The 27,820-nt window shown below is 50.1% G+C and overlaps 2 protein-coding genes and 1 long non-coding RNA gene across 3 annotated transcripts in view; 1 reads left to right on the forward strand and 2 right to left on the reverse strand.

The window, feature by feature from the left end:
• The window catches only part of GRHL2 (grainyhead like transcription factor 2), a 128,134-nt gene extending 113,025 nt beyond the window's left edge, over positions 1-15,109 (forward strand). Inside the window, exons 14-17 of the mRNA XM_054708262.1 lie at positions 3,137-3,231; positions 7,373-7,458; positions 11,698-11,762; positions 13,785-15,109. Of these exons, the coding sequence (XP_054564237.1) occupies positions 3,137-3,231; positions 7,373-7,458; positions 11,698-11,762; positions 13,785-13,899 (361 nt within the window). The 3' untranslated portion in view covers positions 13,900-15,109. The remainder of the gene's footprint in view (positions 1-3,136; positions 3,232-7,372; positions 7,459-11,697; positions 11,763-13,784) is intronic.
• A 6,822-nt stretch (positions 15,110-21,931) lies between these two features.
• Positions 21,932-24,427, reverse strand: LOC129147209 (uncharacterized). Its single transcript, XR_008554551.1, has 2 exons — positions 22,574-24,427; positions 21,932-22,323 (listed from the first exon to the last, which is right to left on the reverse strand). It is a non-coding gene; the product is annotated as an uncharacterized LOC129147209 (long non-coding RNA).
• A 51-nt stretch (positions 24,428-24,478) lies between these two features.
• Positions 24,479-27,820, reverse strand: part of NCALD (neurocalcin delta) — a 70,908-nt gene continuing 67,566 nt past the window's right edge. Inside the window, exons 4-5 of the mRNA XM_054708454.1 lie at positions 26,250-26,355; positions 24,479-24,610 (exon numbers count right to left, since the gene is read on the reverse strand). Of these exons, the coding sequence (XP_054564429.1) occupies positions 24,513-24,610; positions 26,250-26,355 (204 nt within the window). The 3' untranslated portion in view covers positions 24,479-24,512. The remainder of the gene's footprint in view (positions 24,611-26,249; positions 26,356-27,820) is intronic.

Consider the following 27,820-nt stretch of genomic DNA (forward strand, 5'->3'; position numbering starts at 1 on the left):
ATAATTACATAAGTGAGCCATAATGTTGCCTCTATTTTAAAATTGTGGTTTTTTTAAAATATATATATATTTTTTTTCAGATAGCAAGGGAGAGAGAGATAGAAACATCAATGTTGAGAGAGAATCATTGATCAGTTGCCTCCTGCATGCCCCACACTGGGGATCAAGCCCGCAACCTGAGCATGAGCCCTGATTGGGAATTGAACCAATTGAACCTGGTTCATAGCTCAATGCTCAACCACTGAGCCATGCTGGCTGAGCTTAAAATTGTGTTTTTCATTAAACTTTATCCCCAGAGCCACACAACCCAATCTGTCTTAACACGACTCCAGTCTGCTCCCACCTGCCCTCTCTCTGCCAGAGTGGCCCCTAATGAGGTTTTGTGCACTGGTCCTTTAAGAGGGCACTTGGGTTTCTAGCAGACTCCTGCCTCTCCCTGGGAAACAGAATTTCCACTGGTTTTTATAGCCATATGTTACGTGGGCTCCTCTTCCCTGCTCTGGTGCTCTGGGCTGGGGAGCCCAGTGTGGGGTTCAAACCTCAGTCTCCTCAGGCTGAGATATCCCTCCTGATTCTCAGCTGCAGCATGTGGGTGTGGGGTCAGCCATTTTCACATCCCCTTACTTCCTACCAGTCTCGATGTGGCTTCTTCTGGGAATCCTTGGTTATAAGACTTCTGTTCAGTTAGTCTAGAGTTGGTTATTCAGGTTGATTGTTCTATAACTTAGTTGTAATTCCAGTTTGGACCTGGGAAGAGGTGAATGTAACTTCTACCTACTCTGCCACCATCTTGGATCCTGTATCGATTAAAGTCATTCTGGGATGATGGGTTCTTCCCCAAAGAGTAATTTTTGTTGGAAATAAATTAATCGAGATGAGTGTATTTAGGGCATACATGCTAATTAGCCTACACAGGCCACAAGCCGAGTTGTGAGAGGCGTGGTGCCTGCAGCTTCCTTCTGCACTGGACTGGGCATCTCCTCACTATGCACCAATGCCTAGTTCGGTCCAGCCCCGCAGGCAGGGTGCAGCATTGCCTTTCCCAGACAGGGCCAGAGACCCAGGCTTCCAACCTGAACATCTTCCCATTATTTTTTTTCTGATGAAACTTTGTTTATACTTCTAGCATTTAAAAATTTTTTTTAAATATATATTTTTTATTGATTTCAGAGAGGAAGGGAGAGAGAGATAGAAACATCAGTGATGAGAGAGAATCATTGATTGGCTGCCTCCTGCACGCCCCCCCACTGGGGAGATTGAGCCCGCAACCCGGGCATGTGCCCTTGGCCGGAATCGAACCTGCGACCCTGTAGTCCGCAGGTCGACGCTCTATCCACTAAGCCAAACCGGCTAAGGCTATACTTCAAGCATTTGCTTCCCCTGAGATTGATCCCTCAAGATAATGGCTTCATGTGCCGCATGACCTGAAGTCACTCACATCTTCTCACACGTGTGCCAGTGGGATGGAGACTGGTGTAGGAGGAAGCACCTTCTCCTCGCTCCCCAGTCCTTTTGTGGTACAATCGAGTATAATTGGACAGGCATCATGCTCTCTGCATCTGTCAAATGGGGCAGCCCTATCTGCCCCTCCTTTCTTGCCTTGTTTTGAAAATAAATGTAACAGTTGAATCCAGACCACACAAACTTATTGACTCCCTACTGGGTTTGTAGATTTGAACGTGTGAAAAAGCATTCTTTAACTCCCAGGAGAAAGGTGGTTTATCCAAGATGTTATTTTAATGGCAAAGTTTGTCATGGCTCAGAATGGGGCATTATCAAAAGTCAGCAGAACTGGAAAAATAAATCTTGCTTGGCGAGAAAAAGAAAATCGCTGGCTTAGGAACCTTCCCACAGCATGACAGAGTGATATTTCAGTCTGGTGACATTTCAGGCTATTTACCCATTATTACCCTCCCGGTCACCGACAGCTGTGCGAACAGATTTTTAACCTTCAGCTCCTGAGGTCATGGCCATCCAGTTCCAAAACATGACAGAATAACATGGCCTACTTTTATGAAAAGGCAGTGAGGGGAAGACAGAGGGAACAGTGCTCTAAAAACTCATTACCACCTTTACCTGGGACTTGGGTTTGAGATTTCCTTCTGGAATTTCCATAGTTTGACTTAGTGGGGAATACAGTAAGAGAATCCTGACTCTTAATATCATTTCTTACACCCTCACTCATCATCTCAGGTTTCTTGAGTACCTTTAGCATGAGGTTGTCCCTCAAAGCTGGGTTCTCTGAACAGTGCTTTTCACGTATCAGCTACACCACCCTGCGTAAGACACGTAACACGCTAAGTATTAGTTTGATGGTCACTGAATTAGGGATGAGCTTGGTGCTTGCCCTGGCTGGCTCACAGGATCCATGGCATCAATGCCTTCCCTTCAGACAGCCTGTTTTTCCAATTTGCATTCCTCCCGGACAGTCCTCCCCTTCCTTAGGGTGCCCAGAAAGAGCGGGAACTTTGGCAGGAAATGCAGAGCAATCAGACCTGGCCCAGTTGGGGCCACCCAGGGCCACCACACCACGAGCTCTCAGGAAGGAGGACTGAAACCCTCTCCCAAGGGGGAGGAAGAGCTGGGCAGCCGAGGTCTGGGTCTCCAGGGAACTTCCATCACTGCAGGCTCATCTGCTCCAACCAGATGGAGGCACAGAGCAGCAGGAAGTGAGGGCAACCTTAGGCGAGGTAGGCCTGCACCATTTCCCCAGGTCCCCCTGTGCCCGCAGGGGGCTGGCAGGACAGTGCAGGACCCCCAGGCCCTAGCTAGTTCGGAGGGGGCTCGTGTAACTTGGAGACCACACAGACACCAGGGCTCTCTCCTGCTACTCCCCAGCCCTGATCTGGGCAGGGAGGGGTTCAGTGCAGGACAGAGGGAGTGAAACCCAGAGGTCTCACCTTTGTAGATCCATAGTCAGCAATGAGAAGTATGTCTCTGGTCCATGTCCTAAAGATAGGGGAGGGGGGGCCATGTTCTGCCTCAGACAGGGATGACGGGACCTGCAGGGGGAAGAAGGAGGTTGTGGAGAACTAGGGATGGTATAAACAAAGGGAAAAGATAGGGATGCCACGCATGAACCTTTGTGCTATTACCCTGTCTGCTTCACTGAATACTTCCTGCTCATCTTTTCTAGCAGCAGTGTCCTTGTTAAACGGATGTTCAGGCCCATGGAAGAGGACTTTGGCCCAACACCTTCCAAGCAGATAAAAGAAGAAGGGATGAAACGAGGTATCTCTCCCCTTGGGGCCCTCCACTGGCATTGCTGAAAGACCGAGCCTCCCATGATGAGTGGGAGGGGGTGGTTGACCAAGAAGAACACACAGCCCCGTCCACACCCCTATGGTTCGGTGCGGGCCTGGGGATTGTTATGATTGTTATTGACACAGGAAGTTCACAGTCTTCTTTGCTTTAAAGCCTGCCTTTTAAAGCACTGGAAGCACATGTGTATTCCTTCTGGGCATTGGTTCTTGCCTTTGCTTCGGGAGAAATGTAATGAACACACTGACTCACCATGCAGTGAGATAGAAGGTTAAAACGAAACGCTTGCTGTGTGTGTGACAACAGCATAAGCACCAGCCATGAGAACTGTTCAATGGATGCACGATTAATCTCACACAAGTAACTGAGCCTGTTTTCTGGGACATCATCATTTACTCGTTTTCTCTCAGTCATGGGTCTTATTCTACTTCACCAAGAAAGTAAGGGATGAAGCACAAGCTTGTCAATGTCTTGCTCAGCATTTGATGCTGTTTACGACTCACTGTCCTTCCTCAGAATAAGAGGAAAGTGTGTGTGTGTGTCGGGGTGGGGGGGCGGGGGGGGGGGGGGGGAACAGTCACCCCATATCTTGCTGTAGCTAATTCCGTTAGCTTCCAAAGACCTTCAACTTCTAACGTGTCAGATTACCATGTTAAATATGTCCACACTTCACCATTCACACAGGCTTGAGTTTTTTGTTGAGAAATTTTATCTCCCTCCCCCGATGTGTTGAAATGGAGCTTACACAGTGATCAAGAGCAGACCTGTATCCTCCCCCAGCCCGGTAGAGTTGTATGACCTTGGAAAGGTCTTCTGCTCCTTCAGCGTCCTCATCTGTAAAATGGGGATGACAAGAGCACCTACTTCATAGAGTTGCTGTGAGGACCAATGCGTGAATGAATGTACATGAAACACTTAAGTGCCTGATCCACCGGTGTTTTATGATTAGGCCTGGATCTACTTAAGCTATATTATCATCCTTGTGAATAAGTAATTAGCATTTCAGATGAAAGATCATACATGTCTGGATGGTGTTAGTCACATTGGCAACATTTAAACCTGTAAAAGATGTTCTGACATCACAGGCTCACCATCAAATGTTTGAGTGCATGTCGAGCTCCATTCTGCCTGCCTTTTTAATCTCATACTCCAGAATGAGGGCAGAGCTGTATGGAAATCAAAGAATCACACGGGCAAAATTAACCTGGCTTGCATCCATATTTAGTATCTGCTGGCTAGTCCAAAGAAGTGCTTCTCAGATTGAGATTTTGAAGTCAGGACAAACATTGTATTGGGCTATGATGAAAAGCAAGAATCTGGCCTTTGAAACATCATCATAGGGACACATGGGGGCGCTGCAACCTACCAGCAATGGAGAAAGCGTTCTCCAGGAGCAGCTCTCCTTTGGAAAAGGACGCTGGTGCCACTGAGCCCTCGCCCGGAGCTCCCAGCCTGAGCCTCTCTGACCAGCACAGGGAATCCGCGTCAGTGCCACTTCCTGTGTTGATTTGTTGGAAGTTCTCCGGGAGAGACAAGGAGCATAGTTATGACCAGTGCCATTTTTTGTTGTTCTGCCTTTCTGGCCACTTCTCAGGGTGGCTGTGTCTGGAGCCCCTGGGGGGGCTGCCCCCGTGGCCGCTGCCTTTGCCAGTGTCTGGGATGGGTGATGGTTGCGATAGCATCGGCAGCAGGGGTTCTTAGGGTGCTTTGCCGGGGACACACCGTTCAGGAGAGCCAGCTCCCTGGGCACCGTGGGGCGTGCTGAGCCCGACACTGCCCTTGGAGAGGGTCCCGCAGTCGGTCAACATGCCCCCATACCACCTTTCACCCTTCCCCAAGCCATCTTATTTCAAGGGCAATAATTGTAGAAGAAGATTTGTAAACCCATTTGAATAGAGCATGGTTTGGGGTTTCCTGAGGCTCAGACTGGAAATTACATTTCTCCGCTGGAGGCTGTGGGAAGAAGCTACAGGAGGTTCATCTGGAACAGCCACTAGTGAGAGCTTTTATTGTTTCTGTTTTGTTTTATTTCATTAGTTTATTTTTCCTTTAATTTTTCTATCTAGTGGTAGTTGAGGTCCCGTGGTCTAATTGTCCCTCGTCATACTGCTGACACTGGGTCCTCTTATGATGCCACTAGGCCACTAGATCATTTTATTTTATTTATTTTTAATTATTTTGTTTTCTCTATTGATTAAGATATTACATATGTGTCCTTATCCCCCCATCGCCCCCCCCACCCCCACCTCCCCGCTCTTGCCCTCACCCCCCTGGTGTCTGTGTCCATTGGTTAGGCTTATATGCGTGCATACAAGTCCTTTGGTTGATCTCTCCCCTTTCCCCCTCCTCCCCCCGCCTTCCCTCTGAGGTTTGACGGTCTGCCACTAGATCATTTTAGCTGAAACGGAGGCTATAAAATATTCCTTCCAAAGGACGGAATTGGGAAGTCTCTGGAGGCACATTCACTCTGTCTGTTTACTTGGCGTTTTGTTTTTATACTGGGCAAAGACAAGAAGCTGCAGGACTTCAGGTGGTTTGTTCTGTTTTGTTTTCTTCCTACACAACTGACCATCTGCCGGCTGCAGAAAGCCCAGGCAGAACCCAGGCGCCTTTGCAAAGCAGCATCTGCAGTGAAGTCCTCGGGGTGGGGAGGGGAGAGATGCGGGAGTCTGGGTTCGAGCTGATTGCATTTCCGGGCCAACTCCATTCCTTCGGGTTGGCGGTGAGCGCAGCTCAGTGGGTATCTGACTGTGGTCGGGATCCAGGCTCAGCAGGGTGTTGACCTGCGCGTGCTGCTCAGTGGCCGGTGCACTGGGCTTCAGCCTCGGCCTCTCCCTTCCCTCTGGAGGAGGAAGCAGAAGCCCTGTCACTGGGGCTGGGGAAGGGCAGCCAGCTCGCTGGGGCTGCAGGGCCGCATCTGACTGGCAGTTCCCAGTCCTCTCTGGGGGCTCAGCCCCAGGGCAGTTGCGGTCGGAAAGGTAGGCGGTGGTGGAGTGTCTCGGCCTCTCTGGTGGCACCTGGGGTCCCTGTCAGCTCTCATTTCCTGTGCATTGTCAAAGTCAGAAGATTTTGCGGCCGAGAAATGAACAGAAGGCTGCACTCACGCTCGCTGAGGGCATGGAGCCACGACGATTGCTCCAGCACAGCATTCACTGAGGAATGGGTGCTTGCTGTGCGCCCAGTGTCCCACCTGGAGGCCATTTCACTTAACCCTCCCAGCACTCTTACGAGGTAGATGTTATTACCATCCCTGCTTTACAGGAAAAAAACCACAAAGCCTGGAGAGGTTACATGAGCAGGGCCCCACTGCAGGCTGAACTGGGGTCAAAGCCAGACCTGTCGGACTCTTATCCATTTGCTTCTGAAATGCACCGCCTCCCTCCCGGGCCATTGCACTTGTCGCTGTGTCTGCTGGAGTTTGCTCTCATGTCCTCTTTCTCTCCCTGCCCCCCCCCCCCCCCTACCACCCCTCGCCTGTGTTGATGCCTATACACCCTTCAGAACTCAGAACTCCTTCAAGGTAACCTTCTGAAAAGCTCAGGCCCCTGTAAGCACTTCCTCCTGTCTTTCTCCTTCATGGCTCTTATGGCTCTGTCTGGTCGTCTGCTTCTCAGGAATGCCCGCCTTTCTAAGTGGACTGCGAGCTTAAGGGCAGGCTGCGTCTCCACTCATTGCTGCGACCTCAGCTCCTCGCACACAGCCTGGGACCTAGGGGCCCAGGTGGGACTTCAGTAATAGTTGTTGAATGATCAAACCGATACATAGAAGACAGAGGTCTCAGAAAGAGATCTAAAGGGATCATGCACGCACCCGTGAGAAACTCACATGTGAACATTGTGTGAAACAGCCTGCTGGGTGTTGGTACCCAATTGTCAGTTGGTGCCCAAATGTCATCGCGTTGCTCCTTAACAGTCCCTGGCCGCAGGTTGCCTAGGGAAGTGCCTCCTCACCCGGGTAGGATGTCATTGGCTCTGGGGCCCGAGGTTTATTCGAGGTTTATTCGTAGATAACATCAGTGTCCCAGGCCCGTGTGACAGGAAGCAGGTCTCCTGTGGCGGCCGCGGGGTTGTGTGGGTTCCTCGTTCACCCTTTCCTCCCCCTGCTCTTCCAGTGCTTTTGTACGTGAGGAAGGAGACTGACGATGTGTTCGATGCCTTGATGTTGAAATCTCCCACCGTGAAGGGCCTGATGGAAGCGGTAAGCCATGAACCCCTTCCGGGAAACCTGCGTGTGTTCTCCTGAGCTGGAGTCCCTTCATTAAAACGCAGCCTTTGAGAGGGAGCTTTACAAAGAGGAGGAAAGTGCGGAGATTTATGGAGACACTGGGTCCCATACTGTCAGGGCTTATTAGCACCTTAAAGGGAAGGAAACGTTGAAAAGCTGCCAATTCCCTGTCAGTTTAAGGCTGATCAGAGTAAGAGGCCATGGAGAAAGGTTAAACTGTGAGTTCCTCTCTTGTTTTTTTTTTTTTTTTAAACTGTGAGTTTTCATTTGTCTCTTTGCATTACACTGAATTAGATATGTTCAACTTCCAAATACGCATGGAACAGGAACAATTAGGAAGTGTCTTGCTAGCTGTGATAGTGTAATCCAAAATACAAATATGACCTCTTTTGGTTAAGAAAAAAAAAAAAAATTAGAGTGTTCTGAAGTGAGATTCTAAGTTCCTTCCTCCCTTTTCATCCTCAATTTAGTCTGGCATTACTCTACTTGGGCTCCAGGGAAAGTTATTTTATATTTTATCCATATGTTATTTATCTATGACTTTAATCGGACTCTACTTTGAACATGACTTCTAACTTCCTCTTACAGTTTTCCCCCCTGTACAACTGTGCTGTAGATGATTAGGTTTGTGTGTGTGTGTTTTAGTGATGGAGACAACAGGACTTCTAAGGGACAGTCCGAAATCATGTGTTGGTCGGAAAAACAGCTACATTGGAAACAGCATTTTGGGTTATGAGGCAAAATGTTAAAATGTATAGGATAGTGCCTACTCGTGGAATCATATAATTCATGGTCTTTTGTGGCTGGTTTATTTCAGCCACATTTCAGCATGTGTTTGAGGTTTATCCATGTTGTAGTATAATCGGGACTTCTGTTGCCAGAGGATTGGGTTGTTGGGATTTCTCCGTTGCTAGTGGGAATGGGGTTCTTACAATATATTTAGTAAAGGAGTTTTCTGAGATTCACACAGGAGAAAGAGTCGTTTTTATTGGTGTGGAATTGTATTTCTCGGGTTGCAAAGCCCCACATCCCTTAATCCAGTCCTGAAAAAAGTGTAGCTGGGATTCCAGCAGAGCCAAAAGCAGGGCCAGTGTGCAGAGCTCCCATTCCGTGGCTGGGTCCATTGTGGCCTCAGGCTGGTCACAGTCCATTATCTATTATGTGGGTCCCACGTGGCCATGAGCGAATGCAGGGGAGCACGCCCCCTGCAGCAGGAGTCCCAAGAGAGCAAGAGGGCTAAGAATTCATGATTGTAAGAGAGAGCACTTCCTTTGTTCAGGAGTTAAGTATCTCAGATTCCGTGCTCTTGCAGGAGCCACTCCTATTCTGGCCACTGACTCACTCCTCCCAGGTGTGACTGACAGGTAAGCATCTTCCCACATTGCCCAGACCTTACTGGGCATCTTTCTGTTGCCCATCCCTTCCCCGCAGTGAGCTGTGGGCAACAGACCTAGAAAGTGTTAACTGCAGCTTTCTGGCAAAGCTGTATAAATGGCATGCCTATGTATCTAGTCTTCCCTTTACTCCTTTCTGTTATTCAATAACCAGGTTAATTCTAATGCTATCACTTCATTCCTTTTTATGGTTGAATAATATTCCATTGTTTGAACATTTTGGTTTTCCATTCATCAGTTGGTAGACATTGGATACTTTCACCTTCTGGCTATTGTGAATAGTATTGCTATAGACATTCGTGTACAAGCCTTCAAGCACTTGTTTTCAGTTCTTTGTCCACCAAGGAGTGGAATTGCTAGCCAGACCAAAAAGGTCACATATTACATGATTCAATTTATAGGAAATACCAAGAATAGGCAAATCCATAGAAACAGAAAGCAGATTAGTGGTTGCCGGGAGCTGATGAAGGGGTAATATGATGAGACTATTTAATGAGTTTCCTTTTGGGGTGATGAAGTGTTCTGGAACTAGAAAGTTCTGAGGGTTGCACAGCACTGTGAATGTACTAAATGCCACTGAAATAAATGTACACTTTAAAGTGGCAAAAATGGCAAATTAAATGCAGAGGAGTATGACCTATAGAGATTTTGCGCTTCCCCCCGTGGTTGCCTTTGTTAGCAATCCAATCCCCAGGCATTTCTGAGCAGGGATCGCCCTGTAGGAAACACTGATAGAGGGCTTGATAGTCTTTTCTTCAGGATTCTGCAAAGGAACAGAGTTCATTGTTACTGAATCTGCTGAACCTGAAGGAAAACAAAATGGAAATAAACACAACAAAAATGTGATCTACATCTTTCAAATGAACCAGAATTTTTAAAATGTATTGTCCATTCTTTCAGGGTAGCCACTTAATGACTTGGTGGGTCCTTGAAATGTTTTCTATATACTTACACATATTATTTTTAAAAATACAAATGGCATTACACTATATATAGACTATTCTGCAAATTGTTTTTTCTCCCCATAGTATGTTAGGACTTTTATATATATACTAGAGACCCAGTGCATGAAATTCGTGCATGGGGCGGGGGATCCCCTCAGCCCAGCCTGCACCCTCTCCAATCCGGGACCCCTTGGGGGATGTCCGACTGCCGGTTTAGGCCCGATCCTCGGGATCGGGCCTAAACCGGCAGTTAGACATCCCTCTCACAATCCGGGACTGCTGGCTCCTAACTGCTCATCTGTCTGCCAGCTTGGTCACCCCAACTGCTCCCCCCTCCCAGCCTGGTCACCCCCAACTGCCCCCCTCTGCCAGCCTGGTCACCCTCACAGCCCCCCTGCTGGTCTGGTTGCCCCTCATGGCCCCCCCTGCTGGCCTGGTCGCCTCTCACTGCCCCCCACCCCACCGGCCTGGTTGCTGCCAACTGCCCCCCCGCCTGCCTGATCGCCCCTCACTGCCCCCTTCTGCCAGCCTGGTTGCCTCTCACTTCCCCCCGCTGCCGGCCTGGTCACCCCACGCAGCCTGCTGCTCAGTCGTTTGATCGTCCCTCACTAACCCCCCTGCTGGCCTTGTCGCACCATGCAGCCTGCTGTTCGTTCGTTACTGTGAGGGCGTCCTGACCAATTTGCATATTACCCTTTTATTAGTGTAGATATTTATAGGCTTCTCACTTTTTTTTTTAACCTAGTGACTGCATGGTTTTCAACTGTGAAAATATCAAAATGTACTTAATGGATGTTTGTGATCCACAGTGTCTGTATTATGAACAGTGATTCTTTGAAGAGCTTTGCATACATCTGAGTGTATTTCTATAGACCAGATGACTAGATGTGAAATATGTGGGTCAAAGGGGATATGCATTTTTAACTTCAACAACATATGCCAAATCTCCCTCCAAAACGATTGATCTTGTCACTCTCCCATCTATGGAACATCAGAGTTGCTGTTTCTCATACTCTGACTGACACTGTATTATTATAAGTTTTAGTTTTTGTTAGTCTGTGGATTAAAAGTGGTATCTTGTTGCTTTAATTTGAACTTTTAAATTATGTGTGAGGTGGTGCATTTTTTTCATATGCCTATTGTCCTATTGTCTTTTTTCTGCGAATTACTGCTTCGTGTTGTTTTTTCCCTTTTCCCTTGAGTTGTCAGATGTTTTTTTGTTTTTGCTTTGATTTGCAGGAATTCTTTCTAACTTAAGGAAATTAATTCCATGTCTGTCATTCGTGCTGCCAAAATGTTTCCCAGTGTACTCTTTGGCCTCAGCTTTTTATGGCGCCTTTTGCTATATCAGTACTTTTAATTCTATGTTGTTTTATCAACCTTTGATCTTTTTTTCTTCAGATTTCATATCTTGCTTGGAAAGATCTTCCCTACTTGAAGATGATATTCATACAAAGAATTGACCCATTGGTTCCTTCTTGTATGGTTTCATCTTCTTGTATGATTTCTTGTATGGAAACCTTTGATTGGATTATTTTGATTTAGGACTGGAGAAGGGATCCAGTTTAACTTTTTTCTATATGGCCACCTACTTAATTCACATCATGATAAGGGCCCACCTTTCCTGACTGATCTGGAATGACACCTTTATCACAGATTACGTTCCCATGAGGCTGAAAATGTTGGTGAATGATGGAAGGTTTGTCCAAAGGGAGAAGAAGGCCTTACAAATGAGGCGTTTTGAGAGTTTGACTCGTGAGTGAAGGACACTGGCTCCCAGGAAAACCTCCCAGAGAATTAAGTCAGAACTCCTCTTGTGCTTCTGCTTGGACTCCCCTCTGTGCTCACCTGCCTTTTTGTTGTTGGTGTTACAGATATCTGAGAAATACGGGCTGCCCGTAGAGAAGATAACAAAGCTTTACAAGAAAAGCAAAAAAGGGTAAGAAAAAAATTGAACTTAAATTATCTTTCAAATCAGGTAAGTCAACATAGTGCCTTAAAAAAAAAACACAAAAAAACATGGTGCCTCTCTTTTGCTAGGTTCCGTTGTCCACCTTTTATAAAATTGTTGGTCATTCTTCCAGGTGCAATGCATTTCAGGGCCCTTTAATGAGAGAGGGCGGGAGGGTTGTGCATTGTCATCCCGGTGACAGGATTGGTGGATGGAACAGAGGGGCCTAGAAGTGGGGAGAGTGGCCATGTCACCCTTCTGCAGAGTGGAGTTTTAGTGACTCCCATGCTGCCCTTGGAGTTGGCTTCCAGGCTACACAGTGGGAACAAAAAGGATTCTTTCTTCCCAAGTAACGATTAGCAAAATGCTCTACATGATCGCTGGACCTGCCGGTTCTCAGTGTTAAGGACAGCAGCGCGCATTAGTGGGTGCTCGGCGGGTTCTGGGTCCCCTGCGATGTGTTTGCTGTGCGTTGCTCTGTTGCTCCCCACTCTTTCAGAGAGATTCTTACCCCTCCTTTCCTGGTGAGGAAAGTGAGCCGCATGGAGGTTCAGCATCTTGCCTGAGCTCTCGTGTTCAGTAGGTGGGACCCAGATTTGAACCCAGGCCTGTGGCCCCAGAGCCCAAGTGCTTAGCTCCTCATTCTGCTCTCTGCCACCTCCAGGCCCCTGGTGCTTCCTCTGAGGCTCTAAGAGTAGAGGCTGCAGAGCTGTCTAGTGCCAGAGGGTCTTTATGAAGGCGGCTTCTGGGGCCATTTTCCTACGGAAAGCAGAAGATGGGTCTTGAAACTTTTCTCTGGGCCTCTCATAAGGGAAACTGACTATCTGGGTAGCTCAGCCTTTCTCAGTCATGGGGTCTCTTGGTTGATGGGGAGTCAAGCAAGAAACACTTTCCACTTGAGCCTCTGTTGGAAAGCGCCCTAAAATGCATTTTGCAATTCTTCCCAAGGTCAATGCCATGGTCTGGGTTTACTCCCTGATCGTGAGATGAGTGGTGTCTCGAGATCTCGCTGCTGAGCACAAACCCTCAGCGCGAAGTCCCCGCCAGTGATGATAACATTTCACTTTCATTGAGCACTGCGTCAGGCCCTGGGCTAAATACTTTAATCCTAACAACAAGCCTTTAAAGCAGGGTTGTTATTCTAATTCTTGCAGAAGAATAAACTGAAGCTCTGAAAGTCTAAACAACTTGCCTGATGACACATGGCTGTAAAACGATAGTCAGTTTTTCATTCTCAAAGTAAGATCTGTTTGACTTCGATGGATGAGATTGACTCCAGAACTGCAAAATCATGGACAGAACCTGAAAGTCGTTGACTTTCTTACAACTAAATCCACTGGGGATAGTTAACCAAGGATAAGCCTCAGAGGGGGGCAAAGCTAGTTTCAAAACCCCACTCAGCCATGAACTTGGGGAATGATTTAACCTCACTGAGCTCAGTTTTCTCTTTTGCAAAACGGCACCGATCACACCTACCTGCAAGGTCGCTGTGAGGATGAAGGGCAAGGTCTCTGCCACTCTGGAACATAGGACATGCTCAGCGGAGGCTAGCTGCAGTTCTGGTTAATTTCCTCTTCCTCCTGAGTGCGGAATACTTTTTACAATACATTTTCAAGAGGCCATGAAAATGGGGCACCAAACTGTTCAGGTCCTGGCTCTGTCAGTATGTCAGTAGCCAAGTCCGTGAGTTTAGCCTCTGTTAACTCCTGGGCCTCAGTTTACCCATCTATATCAAGAGGGGTGAGTTGACTGATCTCTGAAGTCCTGTTTAATAAGGAATCAGGAGATTAGTTCTGAGAAACTGAGGCTTTGTTTTCCTCCAACTGGTTTCTGGAGAAAGACAATTGAATGAGCATCTTCTTCCCTTGCCTTGTCGCCTCTCTCCTCCACCCCTCCTGGCCTCCCTTGCAGAAGAATGGCAAAGGGAACCCCCAGCCTGTGGTCCATCCTTTCCCAAGCACATTGTTCATGGCCCTTTTGTCTCTCCACTCTCCCCCCTCCCCCTTCCAGCATCTTGGTGAACATGGACGACAACATCATTGAGCACTACTCAAATGAGGATACCTTCATCCTCAACATGGAGAGCATGGTGGAAGGTTTCAAGATCACACTCATGGAGATCTGAGCCTGGTCGGCTTGCCCTCGCAGGAGCCCTCCGTGCACTCCTCCCTGGGAAAGGAGGAGGCCCAGCCCCAGAACCCGCAGACCCACCTCACCCATCTCACAACTGCTGTTACACGACCGTGCTGGGGGCGGGGCAAGGCGTACAGCCCCACTCCTTGTCAGTGCGTCTGGCCCATCCACCAGCTCCTGCTCTGGAGCTGAGGCCCGAGCCCCTCGGGAAGGGACCTTGCGCCTGTCAGACCCTTATTTATTGACCACCTGTTTCTGGAGCCCAGGACCAGGCCCGCCGGGACTCTGCAGGTCACTGCTGGCTCCAGATGACGCCATCAAGAGCCACCCCGCCAACCCATTCATCTCGAAGAGCCTGGGAAGGTCTGGTGCCACCTGTCTCACCTCTCCACTTCTCCCGAGTGGCTGGACAACATGAGCTGCTTCCGGGTGCAGTGGTCAGAGGTGGGGTAAGAGGTGGAGGTCCCCTTGCTGGTCAACCCTTCAGGTTGATCGGCGAAGGTCATCTTGCTAGATACCTCCAGGGGTCCCCAGCAAGTGGCCAGCGGGCCTTGTGCAGGAAGACATTCAGCTGCCATGTACTTAGTAGGTGACCCGGAAGGCATGCTGGCTATCATGTACATAGTGTTTATAATATTGCAATAATATATTTTGCCTGTGGTACGTGGGCATGTTTACTGCCACTGGCCTAGGGGAGGCACTGCTTTCTACCAGAGGCTTCTGCCTCTTGGCTGTGTGGAAGCGCACTGGGCTAGGGAAGTGGCCTCCAGGGTGTAGGTGACTATGGTGGGTGCCAAGACAAGCTCCAGGGGGCACGGCCAGGGACTCGGTCCTGTCCGCAGAGGGAGCCCCGTCCTCTCCCATGGACACGCCTACTCTGGAGCCCACCGCCGCCTCTGTCTCACGGTGACCGGTGATGTGCTTTGCTTGAGTCTCCCTCTGAGCTGCCTTGTGGGAAAGGCCAGAGAGTCTGAGGCCCCAGCTCCTCCAGCTTTGGTGCTGGCTCTGCCTGAGCTTGTCCTGAGGATCCTGGCCACTGTGCAGTGCCGCGCAGTTTACCAGCATGTCCTTCATCTCAAGTGGCCCCCTTACAGCCCGACTGCAGTGCTGAGAGCGGTGCCAACAGCTCATGTCTGAACAGACAGGCCAGGGCGGCCTCCTGGGCCTCAGTGCTAGAGAGGGAGGTACCAGTTGCCTCTGCTCCTGGCTGCTGGGTTGGGAGGGAGGGAAGGAGGGACAGTACCCCAAGAGCCCTGGCTCTTCTGAAACCAGCCTGCAGAGGAGAACTCCACCCCCTGCTACAGGTCCTGAAAAAGGACGAGAAAACACACTTCCCTAAACAATCACAAAAGCTTGAACCGTCCTGGGCCACTTTTCTCTTTGAGGGAACAGGTAGGTGGTCCAGGGGTTTGCATTCACCCTCGTGGGTGGAAGAACCAACTTTTGGGTAGCCAGACACATCCCCCACCCAAGGTACGAGATCCAGGACAGGTTTTCTGTAAGGGCCCAGATTTGTTGGTAAAGCACTTTGATGTCTTATCTGGGGGCCTTCTCTCCGAGGGCTCCCTGCTCTCCCAGCCACCTACCCCTGGGGTCCCTAGCAGGATGGACAGGCTGCCTCCAGCCCAGCTGTTTCTCTATGACGCTGCAGAGGATTTGAATGGAGTGGAGGGCAGGTGCCATGCTTAGGAAGACCTCTGGGTGGCGGAAAGGGGGCACCTTGCTGTGTGGCTTCTGGACAACTCATCGCCCACCCTTCCCGTGGTGCCAAAGGTTTGCATCCTGGGTTCAGCTCTGCTCCTGTTGGTCCCCTCCTCCTCCACTCTGTGACTGTCATGTCCTGGACTAGCAGCTGGGGAGCCCTCCTGGGTGCTGATGGGGCTCTGTTGTAAGGTGGACACACTCAGTGTTGGAAATATCTGATATACTATGCACTTCCCATGCTCCTTGCCTTAGGGGTGGTTTCAAACATGATTGGTGGACACAATGGCACATACTACTGGACTAGGGCATAGGACTCCAGGCTAGGGAAAAGATTTTAAAATATTGGCAATTTGACACAGGCTACCTACCCTTCTCTCTAGACTCTATAGAGAAAACGTTGGCTGGTCCTGCCCTAGGCAGAGAATGAATCAAATGCTTTTGCCGTTGTCCCCAGTCCCTGAGCAATCATTGGGGTGACCACTGCCAGAACAGAATATGCGGTCAGTGCCACCAAAGGGTGGTGCAGAGTGCCACCTCCCATCCGATCTGCCCCTCATGTTTACCAGGTCCCCTCTGCGTTCTCAGAGTGCCCATGGCTTAGCTATGATTTGTTCTTCACTATGGAAGGTAGCAGAGCTCTGTCGAGGAAAGTTTCCTGAGCAAAAACACTCCAGAAAAATAGGAAATTTTGCCTCCTCTTCTTTTGTTCTCCCCTAAGTCAATCACATTCAAACAAATAAGCTTTTAAAAAAAAATCCATGTACAATGAGGTACATGTGAAACAAGTGTTTTAAGTACAGACCCAAATTGCTTAGACTCTACGGGTGTTTGGAAATTGGGACCAACAGAAAAATGCAGTCAGATGTCATCTTGGAATTGGACCCTAAAAGACCAAGGCCCGTCCCATGCCACAAACATAGGAAGCATGGCATGAAGCGAACATTTATTTCCCTTCTTACTTAAAATCATGAAATGCAACGAAAACGGAGGGTTTGTGCCAAATTCTATGAACAGCCCTTTCTTAAAGACAAGCAAGGGAGATTGATAGATGGACAATTTGCTCTTGTGTTTTAAAAAAAGGCAAATGTAACTTAATAGTTTTGTAAATGGGAGAGGGGGAATCTATAAACTATAAATACAGTTATTTTATTTTTTGTACATTTTTAAGAAGAAAAAATAAATATTCATAAAGTAAGAGTAAATAACAGTGTCTGCTCCTTTTCGTGAGGGTGGTGGTGGGGTTCTTTGGTCGGAAAGAAACCCCCGTGTGAGTTGGGAAGATGCTAGGTTCCCCTTGGCACCTCCCAGTCCTGGGGTTCACCACTGTGGGCATTTCCCCTGGTCACCTTCTTATGTCCCACCCCAAGGTCAAGTGAGAAGAGGGCTGAATAAAGCCAGAGGCCTTCAGTGTGACAGAGACAAGCCACCAGGGTAGTTATTATTGACCAGTTCCTCAGGGCAGAGCAGGTTCTGCCCATTCACTTTGACCTTCCTCTCTCCCAGCTCACCCCCTCTTGAATGAGCACAGAGCTTTCTGGTTCCTTAGTTCATCTGCACCAACCTCTAGAGAGAGGCCAAAACCATGTGCTGAAACGTCACATTCATCACGACAATCTCTTGTCCTGGAACCCACAGGCTTGCTAGTATCTGTCAGCTCAAATGTAAACCCCTCTGTCCACTATCCCGGTATTTACTGGAGTTTCCTCAGTGAACACCCACCCGCTGAACCGTCCACAATCCTTTAGCCGTCATTCCTGATTCTCTCCTGAGAGCCTCTCTGTGCCAAACAAATGGCGCTTCTGTGCTTCCACATCCTACCTTCTCTCTCTATCCTTGTCCACAGCTTCCAAATCTTTGCTAAAAACTTATCTTCAGAAAGCCTTCTCTGACTTAATCCCAGTGGCATCCTCAGCATCCTCTGTATCTGGACCAGTGGGCAGGGCAGGGGAGGTTCAGAGAAGTGCTTGTTGAGGTTTCTGGAGAGATCATGGGATTAGAAATGGGCCCCAAGGCCTTGTTGCCATGATCCATGTTACATGGTCTAAGGAGGGGGTCTGAATCCATTCCCCACTGGCCTAAGTAGGTCCCGCTGAGGATGCAGCTGGTCTCCGCACCTCCCCCGAGGCAGTCCCTCCCTTGGCCCATGGCAGTCATTGTCCTGCTGTTCAGTCAAGTTCTCCCACTAGGCAAGGATGACCAGTTGTCAAGGCCACGGGGCCCAGTTCCACCTCTTGCCTTCCACTCTCCCAATTCAGTTACTGTGTACCAGGTGCTGCGCCCCATTCTGGGGAAACAGAGGCTGATGTGCGAAGTGATAACAGCTCTGTCACCCCCTCAGTCCTAAGGCATACAAACCCCTCTTATTCTTAGCCTGCCAAAATGTGGTGGGAGGTCACCAAATGTGCACCTCACTCCGGGAAGGCTGCCCGCTCCAGTGTCTGAGCCCTATGTTTCGGGGGTCAGCAGCAGTGGTGAAGGGGATGGTCACTGTGTCATCAGTCCAGGTCCTCCAAGAAGCAGACGCTAAGAGGGGATTAGATGTTCAGGAGATTTATCCGTGGGAATTCATGTAAAGCAGTGGTCGGCAAACGGCGGCTCGCGAGCCACACGCGGCTCTTTGGCCCCTTGAGAGTTCTAACGCCACTTCTTCAAAATAGACTCGCCCAGGCCGAAAACCGACTTCTGCGCATGGGCCACGAAGTTTCAATCGCACTGTCCGTGCGCGCCCGCACGTGGTATTTTGTGGAAGAGCCACACTCAAGGGGCCGAAGAGCCGCATGTGGCTCGCGAGCCTCGGTTTGCCGACCACTGTTGTAAAGGATAAAGGGGAAACGAGCAGGAGGATTCAGGGACAGCATGCAGACGGAGCCCCTGGGAAGGAGAGAGGAAAGGAAGGAAGCTTGGTCCTGAGCGGAGGAGAGTCCCCGAGCAAAGGTCACTGGTGGGAAGAATCCCATTTGGGGTAAGCTTGGCCTGTTGCTAATAACCCCATCAGGGGCCGTCATTGACGGGAAGCAGCCTGGGAAGAGTGGCTCAGAGTGAACACAGGTGGCGCCGAAAGTTGCAGCTGGAGCCTGTCAATGAGCCGTGCTTCCAGAGCAGGTTCTCGCAGCCGCAGATCTGAACGGGCCCCTGTAGACACCACCGCCAATTCCTTCGGAAACGTTCTCTAACAGAGACTCATTGGGCTCTACTTTTACATCTAAACATTCCCGGAGTGGCCCCAGCGGGTTTGGCTCAGTGGATAGAGCATCGGCCTACGGACAGAAGGGTCCCGGGTTCGATTCCAGTCAAGGGCACATGCCTGGGTTGTGGGCTCGGTCCAACGTGCAGGAGGCAGCCAATCAATGATTCCCTCTCTCTTCCTCTCCCTTTCTCTCTGAAATCAATAAAAATATATTTCAAACAAACAAACAAAAAACATCCCCTGAGGGGGTTTTCTGGTCTACCACCTTAACATAGTACATCCTTTGTCTGTAGGTTCTTCATCCCTGCACTTCTCTGAGCTCTGCTAAATGGGTGTGTGGGTTATTTTGGGAGTACATTGAGGGGCCCCTGATCATCCAGAAGTAGCAAAAGAGAGGAAGGGGGTGTTGAAAGGCTACTAATGGCAAATAGCACCCAATTGTTTCTTGGGTAGCAAACACTTCTCTCACGTACCACTCAAGAAAGAACTTGACTTCTGCTTTGCCATCGAACATAGGTGTAAGATACTTCATAATCCTTTTTAAGGTGCTGGACAGAACTTACCAGCCAGCTGTGGACTTCTTTGCTAATAACTCCTATCCCCTCCCCAACTCCACACACATATACAACTCCAAGTCTATAGTGCATGGTTCTGTGTGGGGCCAGCATTGAACACTCCATGTGAGACCAGTAAAGTGATTAAATACTGATATTGGAAAAGTACATTTTGAGAGGGAGTCTGTCCGTCTGTCTACATGTGTGGGATACACTGATGGCAGAGCTATGAGTACTGAATAGGATTGGCAAGCTGAGCTGTCCAGAATTTTGAAGTAGTTTCACTCTCTCTTCTGGAGAATGGTTTAAATGTCACCCACTTCCTGGAATAGTGTGGAGAAAAGAAGTCATGAAATAAACCTCCCCAAGGCCCTGACCCCTCCTCTCTGAGCTGCCCTAGGGCAGTGGTCAGCAAACTCATTAGTCAACAGAGCCAAATATCAACAGTACAACGATTGAAATTTCTTTTGAGAGCCAAATGTTTTAAACTTAAACTATATAGGTAGGTACATTGTTATTAACTTAATAGGGTACTCCTAAGCTGGCCTTTGCTAAAAACTCAAGGGGCCAAAGAGCTGCATGTGGCTCACGAGCCGCAGTTTGCCGACCACGGCGGGAGTTAACTACACTCCGTGGAATGTTCTCAGAGTGATCCTTGTTTGCAACCCCAGGGATGCTTGCGACCAGCATAGCACATGAATACCCAGGGCAGCAAGTGCCCAGGACTTACCTACGTCCTGACTCGTGGTCGGTGTACTAGAATAGAGGAAACTGCGATGAACATACCGTTGGTTATATCCTTGGCTTGAACATCTTTTCACTCTGCAACAATCTTTCTATTTTAGGTGGATTTGACTGGTATTCTACTGCCTTAGAAAATACAGGGCTCAATGTTCTTCCTCTTGTTTCTTCAGCCACCTTGAAAAACAGAAAATTTCGGGAGAGTGCTGAGCATCTTCTGACGAAGACAGGAGAGGCAAACGCAAAGCATCTCCGTTTCTCCCAAAGACAGTTTTCCTGATCTCCCCACGTTGCCGGCACCGCCAAGGGTGAACCTGAGTGGGGGTGGCTGAAAGGCTTAGTTAGAAAAGACAGACAAGAGAAAGAAGGCTGGGTCTTGGTGGGACGCTGCTTCCTGAGAGCGCCAACACTCACAAGCCGATGCCACGAGGCAAAGTAAGGGCGTGGTCAAGATGTTTACAGCATTCTCATGGGTTTCAATCCTACTCAACTACATGCACCTGAACTCTATCAAGCCCACATCACTCAGGCACGTGGGGTCACGTGTTCGGACCACAGGTTCAAGCTGACAACTACAGCTGTTGGCTATCATTGTGCGGGGAGGGCTCTGCCCTCCAAGCTGGGACTTGCACGTGGCCACGAGAGGACTGTGCCCTCTCATGAATCCGAGGCTTGAACCTGTCCAAACGCTGTAGCCGCGCCCCACAGACTGCGAACACGCCGTCTCCTCCTCAACTGAAGTGTACCCTCCATGCCTGAACTAGGCTAAGAGGGGGTCCAGTTGGGGTGTTGGGACAATGCCCTGTAAATAGGAGCCTCAGGTTTGGAAATTTGCTGGAAATTTCCGGATTGGCTCACAATAAGTGTGGGACTGCAGGTTCCTAATCAGGTTGGAGACTCCCACCACCTTCTCATCATCACTGCCACGAAGGACATGCTGTTAATCATGCTGAATAGTCGTGTGCTCCAGGGCCATTGCTGGTCCATAAAGAGAAAATGCATAAAGTAGGAAAATACTCCACTCCAGGCCAACTCAACTCTAACATGAGGTGCAGTTGGCCCATGAAGCAACTACGATAGCTGACACCCAGCCATTTTTTCCTACATTAATGGCTTTCTGTGCTGAAGGTAGGCCCAATGACATCAACAGAAACCAAACACATAGTTGATCTGTAGTGGCTTTGAGGGTGTGGGCTCTGTATCATGTCATCTTTTCTATTGACTCTTCTCCAGACTGAGAGGCGAAGAGAGGGGAGAGGAGGACACTAATTTTCACTGAGGAGGAGCTTGCCTCAGTTTCTCCTTCCATTGCACCTAACGTTAGAACTAGGGTTTGCAGCTCCAGTTGTGAGCAAGGAGAGAAGGTGAGAAGAAAGTGAAGGCCATAAGTGGAGGGAAGTACGGAAGCCCCAGTGTAGACCAAGGATGCTTTTGGATGGGGCTTGGGGCCCAGCAGCCTCTCTGATTCCCCCCGCCTCCCCACTTTCATAAACCCTGGTTCCTTGTGTCTCTCGAGGGCAGAAACTGTACCCAGAAGGAGGAGGCCAGAGTCGCCACCTGGACCCTCACACAGGCACAGATTCAGCTGGAGCGGCAGTTTAGGCATGGAAACCTCATGTCCCAGACAACCATTAAACACTCAACGTGCCTGACTGCCAAGCTAGAGCAACACAAAGTCAACCGATATCGGGTCCATTCCATATGGTGGGGTTTATACGTATGCATATGATTAAACCCATTTGTGCCCCCTGGGGCATAGAGATGGGTGGGACAGCACCCTTGACACCCCTTCCCTACCCTAAACAGGGATATGAAGAGTCAACCACTCTGAATCATCCTTCAATTTATAAACCACTTTATTCCAGTCCCTTGAACATCACAGGCTGGCTTGATTTCAGACAGAGCAGAATCCATCCCTCCACACAGCAATGACAATGAACAGCCCAGCACAGGAGTGACATAAACCTTTAGGCATCCAGCTTTCTGTGTGCTGCAGGGTCCCTTGGCCAAAATGAGTGCATTGCATTCGTCCTACCAAGGCCTTCCCAGGAAGGAGGAGAAGAAAAACAACCCTCGAGAAAATACAGACAGGGTCAATGGCAGGCCAGGATGAGGGCTATTTCTGTATGTCCCCAGCGTGTCGGCGTTCATTAGCCGTGCGTCTGGCTCTTGTTTTCTTTCCTAAACAGCTGGAGACCCTCTTCCCTGCTCCTCATTCCAGCTTCAGGTTCTAGGAAACAAAGTGAGTTTGGTTCAGCAAGAGATCACGACCAAGGACAGAGCCCAGGTGGGTTTCCCAGACATTAACTCGCTCCACGCTCTAAGGAGAACTCAAAGGAGGATTTAGGTCTTCAGTCAAGATGGGGAGAGAGTGAGGCGTGCCTCCTGGACACTATCGATAGAGGTGCTTGGTCCCCTCCCTCACTCTGTACTCCATGTCTTAGGTTAATGCCCTATTTTTCAAAACTAGATTTTCCCACCTGGGCCATGGAGGAACTTGGCAAGTCTCCGTGTAAAACTATTGTGAGAAATTGACACTTGGAGGAGGATTTAAATGATTTTACGGAGTCCAGGTCTCAAATTTCATCCTGCAAAATGGGTTCATGTTGGTCAACCACACAAATTTGGATTTTTGCTACCCGTTAGAGTGGATTCAAGTAATACACAAGAATCTGGAGGTTAGAATGGGCTCAGCATCATCTTCCTCATGGTTATGAGGTCTACCTCTCTGTGGTCCTTGGTCTACAGGAAGTAGCGTGGCAGGAGACAGACCCACTGGGGGCCTTCTGCCTTTTCTTGGGGTAAGTTCTCCCCATCTACACCCTCGAGTGTTTGGGTTTCCTCATGCCTACTGCTTATTGAAATATGGCTCCCCTATCACCAGCAAATTTTACTCTTAGCTTTCAATTCAAATTAGTGTGTCTGAGGTCACGAGATCAAACAGCAGCTCAAATTTGTGCTGTCACTTCTGGAAATAGAGATCTTCCTTCAAAGAACACGGTGATGGAAAACACCTTTGGATTCTCCATCGTGGGCCTTGAAAATCACAGACGCACTTGCCCATGCCTTCTTCATTATGAATCAGATGATTGTCCAACCCCTGACTCCGTAGGGCCAGTTGGGGCATGGAAAGTCATCTTCCCAGATACGACTCCCTAACCATTCATGTGGACCAAACCATTGGGAAGTCCTGCGAATTTATACTCTATTTTTCCCAGGTCTACAGAATGTCCATCTGCTCAGACACCTCCAATGTAATACTACCAACCAGCTGCTGGGCTGGTGGGCCACCCGTCACCTCACATCTCTCATAAGGTCAACCGTCTGGCGCTCCATTTGCTGGTTCCCACTTCGGCCTGCCCTGCTTCTATTCTCCAGGCACTGCTACTCTGGAAAAACATTCAACATTAAGTTTGGGCTAGTCAGGATGACTTGGTACTGATCTGGAATATATAAAATATACCTGCTGATTGGTGCATTTGTGCAAAGACAGATATGACTTTAAAACAAGACATAGACATTCATTATAATTGGCTTACTTCACAATAAGCTACCAGAAACAGTCTTTTTGTAATAAGATTGGATTAGTGCTCACTAAACATGCATTTCATTTAAACAAGGCGAAACACTTAATTTGGTCTGCAATACCCAATATGTTATATACAGCATTCTTTTTTTTTTTTTTTTAAATCACAAGAAGCAACAAGATGGTCTTGGAATATAAGTTACCATTGTGATTACTTTCCAAAGAAACTCATCTTAGCTCAACTAGTGTAAACCTGTGAAAAAATAGCTGAGCCATCTTTTTCTCTCCACTATTACTTTATCTTGAAATGTTCACAGCTTAGAAACTACAGCCTGCTGGGAAGGGGTGGGGGGAGCAGGCCTTTGGGGGGGAATTCCCCAGGCCCCTTTAACAGCCTGGCCCTAGAAGGCTCCTCATTCCCAGGCTGGGGATCCCACATCTGGTGCCATCACCCTTGGGGCATGTGTGACAACAGATGGGGGTGGGGGGAGTTTGTTTTTCAAGCAAGCCCCTCAAAGCTTGCAGTAGCGCACTGCGCCGGATGGGGTTCCCTTCTCCTGCCTCCCTGCGTCTTCGGTTTTAGAACAGAGCCGTTAGAATCAAGAGGAAATAATAATAAAAACGATGAAAATCGTCAGAGCAACGAACACCACAAAGTCTGTGCACGACAGCACGGTCCATGCGCTCCACGAGGCGTTGGGGCTCTGGGCATTCCCACGAGGCGTCCACGACAAAAGAAGCGGAAGGCGGCATGGAGGGAGGTGCATCTGACTGCAGGGGAACAGCATCACCGTCAATATTGTTTGGCAAAAAAAAAAAAAAAAAAAAAAATTGTTAAAAAGAAAAATCAAAAGGGAACAACACAAGCAGCTCTACGATGCGTGGGCGCAGGCTCAGAACTGGCCGGCGCTGCTGGGGTCGCACTGCAGGAGGCGCACGATGGACGGGTCGCTCTTGGCCCCTCGGATGAACTCTTCCAGGGAGAGTTTGCCTAGAAAGCAAGAGGCGGGAGCACAGGTGAGTGGCGGCAGGTGGCAGCTGGAGAACTCACTCATCCCACCGCATCTGGGAGGCAGTGAGGGCTCCCCTGGTCCCTGCCATCCAACGCCTGCTGTGAGGCCCACACTCTCCTCCCTCCCGATGGGAGGCCCAGGGGATTGCAGAGCCAGCCCCGCCCCTGGCGGGCACACTTCTTCCTGGGAGCCCCCGTGTGCCTGCCCTGGCAGGTGGCCCTGCCCTCCCGCTTCTCCAGCTGCAGGCGCCCTGGACGGGCTCACTCCGTATTTGTGGCAGGAATGTCCCCTCAGCCTCTAAGAGACCGAGCTGGGCTCCCCCGGCACCAAGGCTGTTCCTTCCCACGATGTCACGGGGAGCCTCTGGACTCCTGCAGTCACCTGGGTTACTTAGGCTTGCTGAGTGAGATGGAGTGGGGGAGGATGGAGCATGCTGATATCTGAGGGAGGGCCCCTCTAGGACAGCTGCACCCCCACCAAGGTAAGGAAAATAAAGGGGTGTGTATGCAAGGCAGGGGGTGCAGCTGGGAGAGAAGGACTCAGCCACCTGGGGCCCACTCCTACGGGGCCCTTCCAGGAGGGAGGCAAAGCTTCTCCCCTATTCCCGGTGCTTCCAGGGCCGGCCTCCTTGGAAGCTGCTGGGCCTGTCTCCTTAGCTTTGCCCTCTTCTTCCTCTTGGCAGGAGCTGCCGCAGGGAGGACGTGCTCCCCTCGGCCCCCCAAGGACCGGTGCCCAGCTGCCCTGCTCGCTGCTGCTGTGGGTTTGGTCCCCACGCCCACGGAGCCGCACCCTTCAGTGAAGCTCGGTCCTCTGGCCCCTATTATTGCTCTATTGGCCACCTCATCCCAACTCCAGGCAGGTGGGGTGCCCTCTACTGGAGCCCTCCCCCTCTACCCCAACAAAATACGTCTTCGCTTAGCCACAGCCCCGCCCCAGGTCCTAGCTCTTGGTTAACCAAACTCGCCTTTTCCACATGAAGGAGAAAAGCGGACACTTATCTATCTACTTTCAATCTGTAGAGCAGGCGCCCCCTAAGCCTTGTGTCTTGGCCCCATCGTGCGAGCTACGCCCGGACTCGCGCAGTGGTTGAGACAGTGACAGCTTCCTCTGCTCTGGAGTTGAAATCCAACCTTCCTTTCACTTTGGTTTGCTTTGCAGCCCCTTGCGGGGTTTGAATTGGGGGAGAGGGGTCACCTTCAGGGAGGAACCTGATGTCCACCTCACTCCCCTCCCACCTCCACCCACCCGACGGCTGTGAGAACCCACTGGGCTCCAGGCGACCCCAACACAGAGCATGCGCAGGAGGGTCCGCTAACCCCTGGCCAGCTGAAGTGAAAACTCTGAGGGTTTGGCTAGAATGCCAAGCCCCTCCCCACTTTGTGATGAGCTGTCCTGCAAGGACCCAGCCTGCTGTGGCCTGGGCTTGTCCCCACCCTGATCCTCCTCGGAACGACACCACCAGGGAGCAGGCAGGATGAGCTACCTTTACAAAGAAAGGGCCCTGAGCCAGGTCCTCGTGGCCAATACCTTGTCCTCGAGCGGCATTTCCCTGCCTGAACGCCCAGCCCCTCCAGCAGCCCCCGCCCTGAGCAAAGCAAAGCGGCCCGGGCCTCCTACCATCTCTGTTGGTGTCCATCTGGCGGAAGATCTTTTCCGTCCTTTTCTCTGGGGTTGACTCATCTTCAGGCATCTTCATGACGGAGGAGACCATCTTGTAGATCGCCTGGAGGCAGAAACGACAGTGTGGGATGACAGAAACATAGCTTGGAGGGGCCCACAGGAGCCCTGTCATTACACCTCCCAAACGCACGGGTGAGCTGAAGGGATGTCCTCGCTCCACACAAGGAGCTAGCCCCGTCCCCGCTGGTCTGCTGTGGAAAAGAGGCACAGTCACCGATGGGAGAAGCCAGGCCGCAGAGCTCGCGCCAGCACTGAGAGCCTTCAGGAGGGACAGCTGGTGGGGAGACCCCCGGGCCCTTGGGCATCACACGTTAGGGTGCATATGGATGCCCTGGGGATCGTGACCATGCGGGATCTGATTCAGGAGGGAGGGCTGGGGGCCTGAGATCCCGCATCTCTAACAAGCTCCTGGGTGGTGCTGATGCTGCCCTCTGAGGACCGCGCTGCCAGGAGAAGGCTGCAGATGGCATTCCTCAGGCCGGAGCGATGGGCTGGTGTAAGCTGTGGCCTCCTGCGAGGTCCCTCAGGATGGCAAACACCTGACCTTCTGCACGTGCGAGCCCTGGTCTTCTCCCCGGCAGGCATCCCCCTCCATCCAAAGCTCTTCCCTTTGATGGCAATCCTCTCGCATTCCTTCTCAGCGAGCTCCCATATATTTCCCAGTGGAGACATCCTGTCACCCAAGTTTGGGATTAAATAGTTCCGCAGTCTCAGGCTTGAGATAAACTGAGTGCATCTGAAATCTGCTGAGCAAAGCAGGGTTCCACTGAAAGAGTTTTGTAAGAAGTACTGAAGGCCTCTCCCCCACCACTTGGGGACACCCCCTCCCTTGGTACTCAGTAAAAGTAGGTTTTGCTCCAGGGTGGGCACAAAAATCTGGAAACTTCTGGAACTCCGGGGGCAGTGGGACAGCTGGAGGGAGGAGAGAAAGGAAGGCAGCTGAGGGCAGGAAGCATCCAGATGGGAAATGCGGGAGCAAAATTGATACTAAAGGCTGACCTTATCTTTAGTCTTGTTTAGGATCAACCTGCCCCACGTCCCTAAAATGGTCTGGATTAAGGAGGGTACATATTCTAATCCTGGTGGTAAAATAAGAGTGAAAAATGGACTCACCCAGTGTGTTGCCCCTGGGGCTGATCTCCCCCCATAGAGACCCCCAGGCCAGGCTTCCTGAGTCTGTCTTGAACCCATCAAAGCCCGCACTGAACTCCAGAGCTGCCTCCACAGCGACTCCCTCTGGGAGAAAGATCAAGCTCACAGCTGTGGCCTTGTCTGGGGTTGTGGGTGCCATTGGGATAAACTTGGCCACAGTCAGCTTTCCCAAGAAACGTTCACTGAAGCGTGCCCGGAAGCAACAGGTGAGCCAGACTCTGCCTTCCTCCTGGAACCCTGCTTGCCATCCCCTCAGCCCAGTCACCTCCATCTCCTGGGGTTACAGTGCCACGTGCCCAGCCGTGGAATACCTGACTCCTTGGGGGAACTAGGAAAGGCTATAGAGCTAGAGCTAT

The sequence above is a fragment of the Eptesicus fuscus genome, chromosome 19, assembly GCF_027574615.1.
Source record: "Eptesicus fuscus isolate TK198812 chromosome 19, DD_ASM_mEF_20220401, whole genome shotgun sequence".
Taxonomy (NCBI): Eukaryota; Metazoa; Chordata; class Mammalia; order Chiroptera; family Vespertilionidae; genus Eptesicus; species Eptesicus fuscus.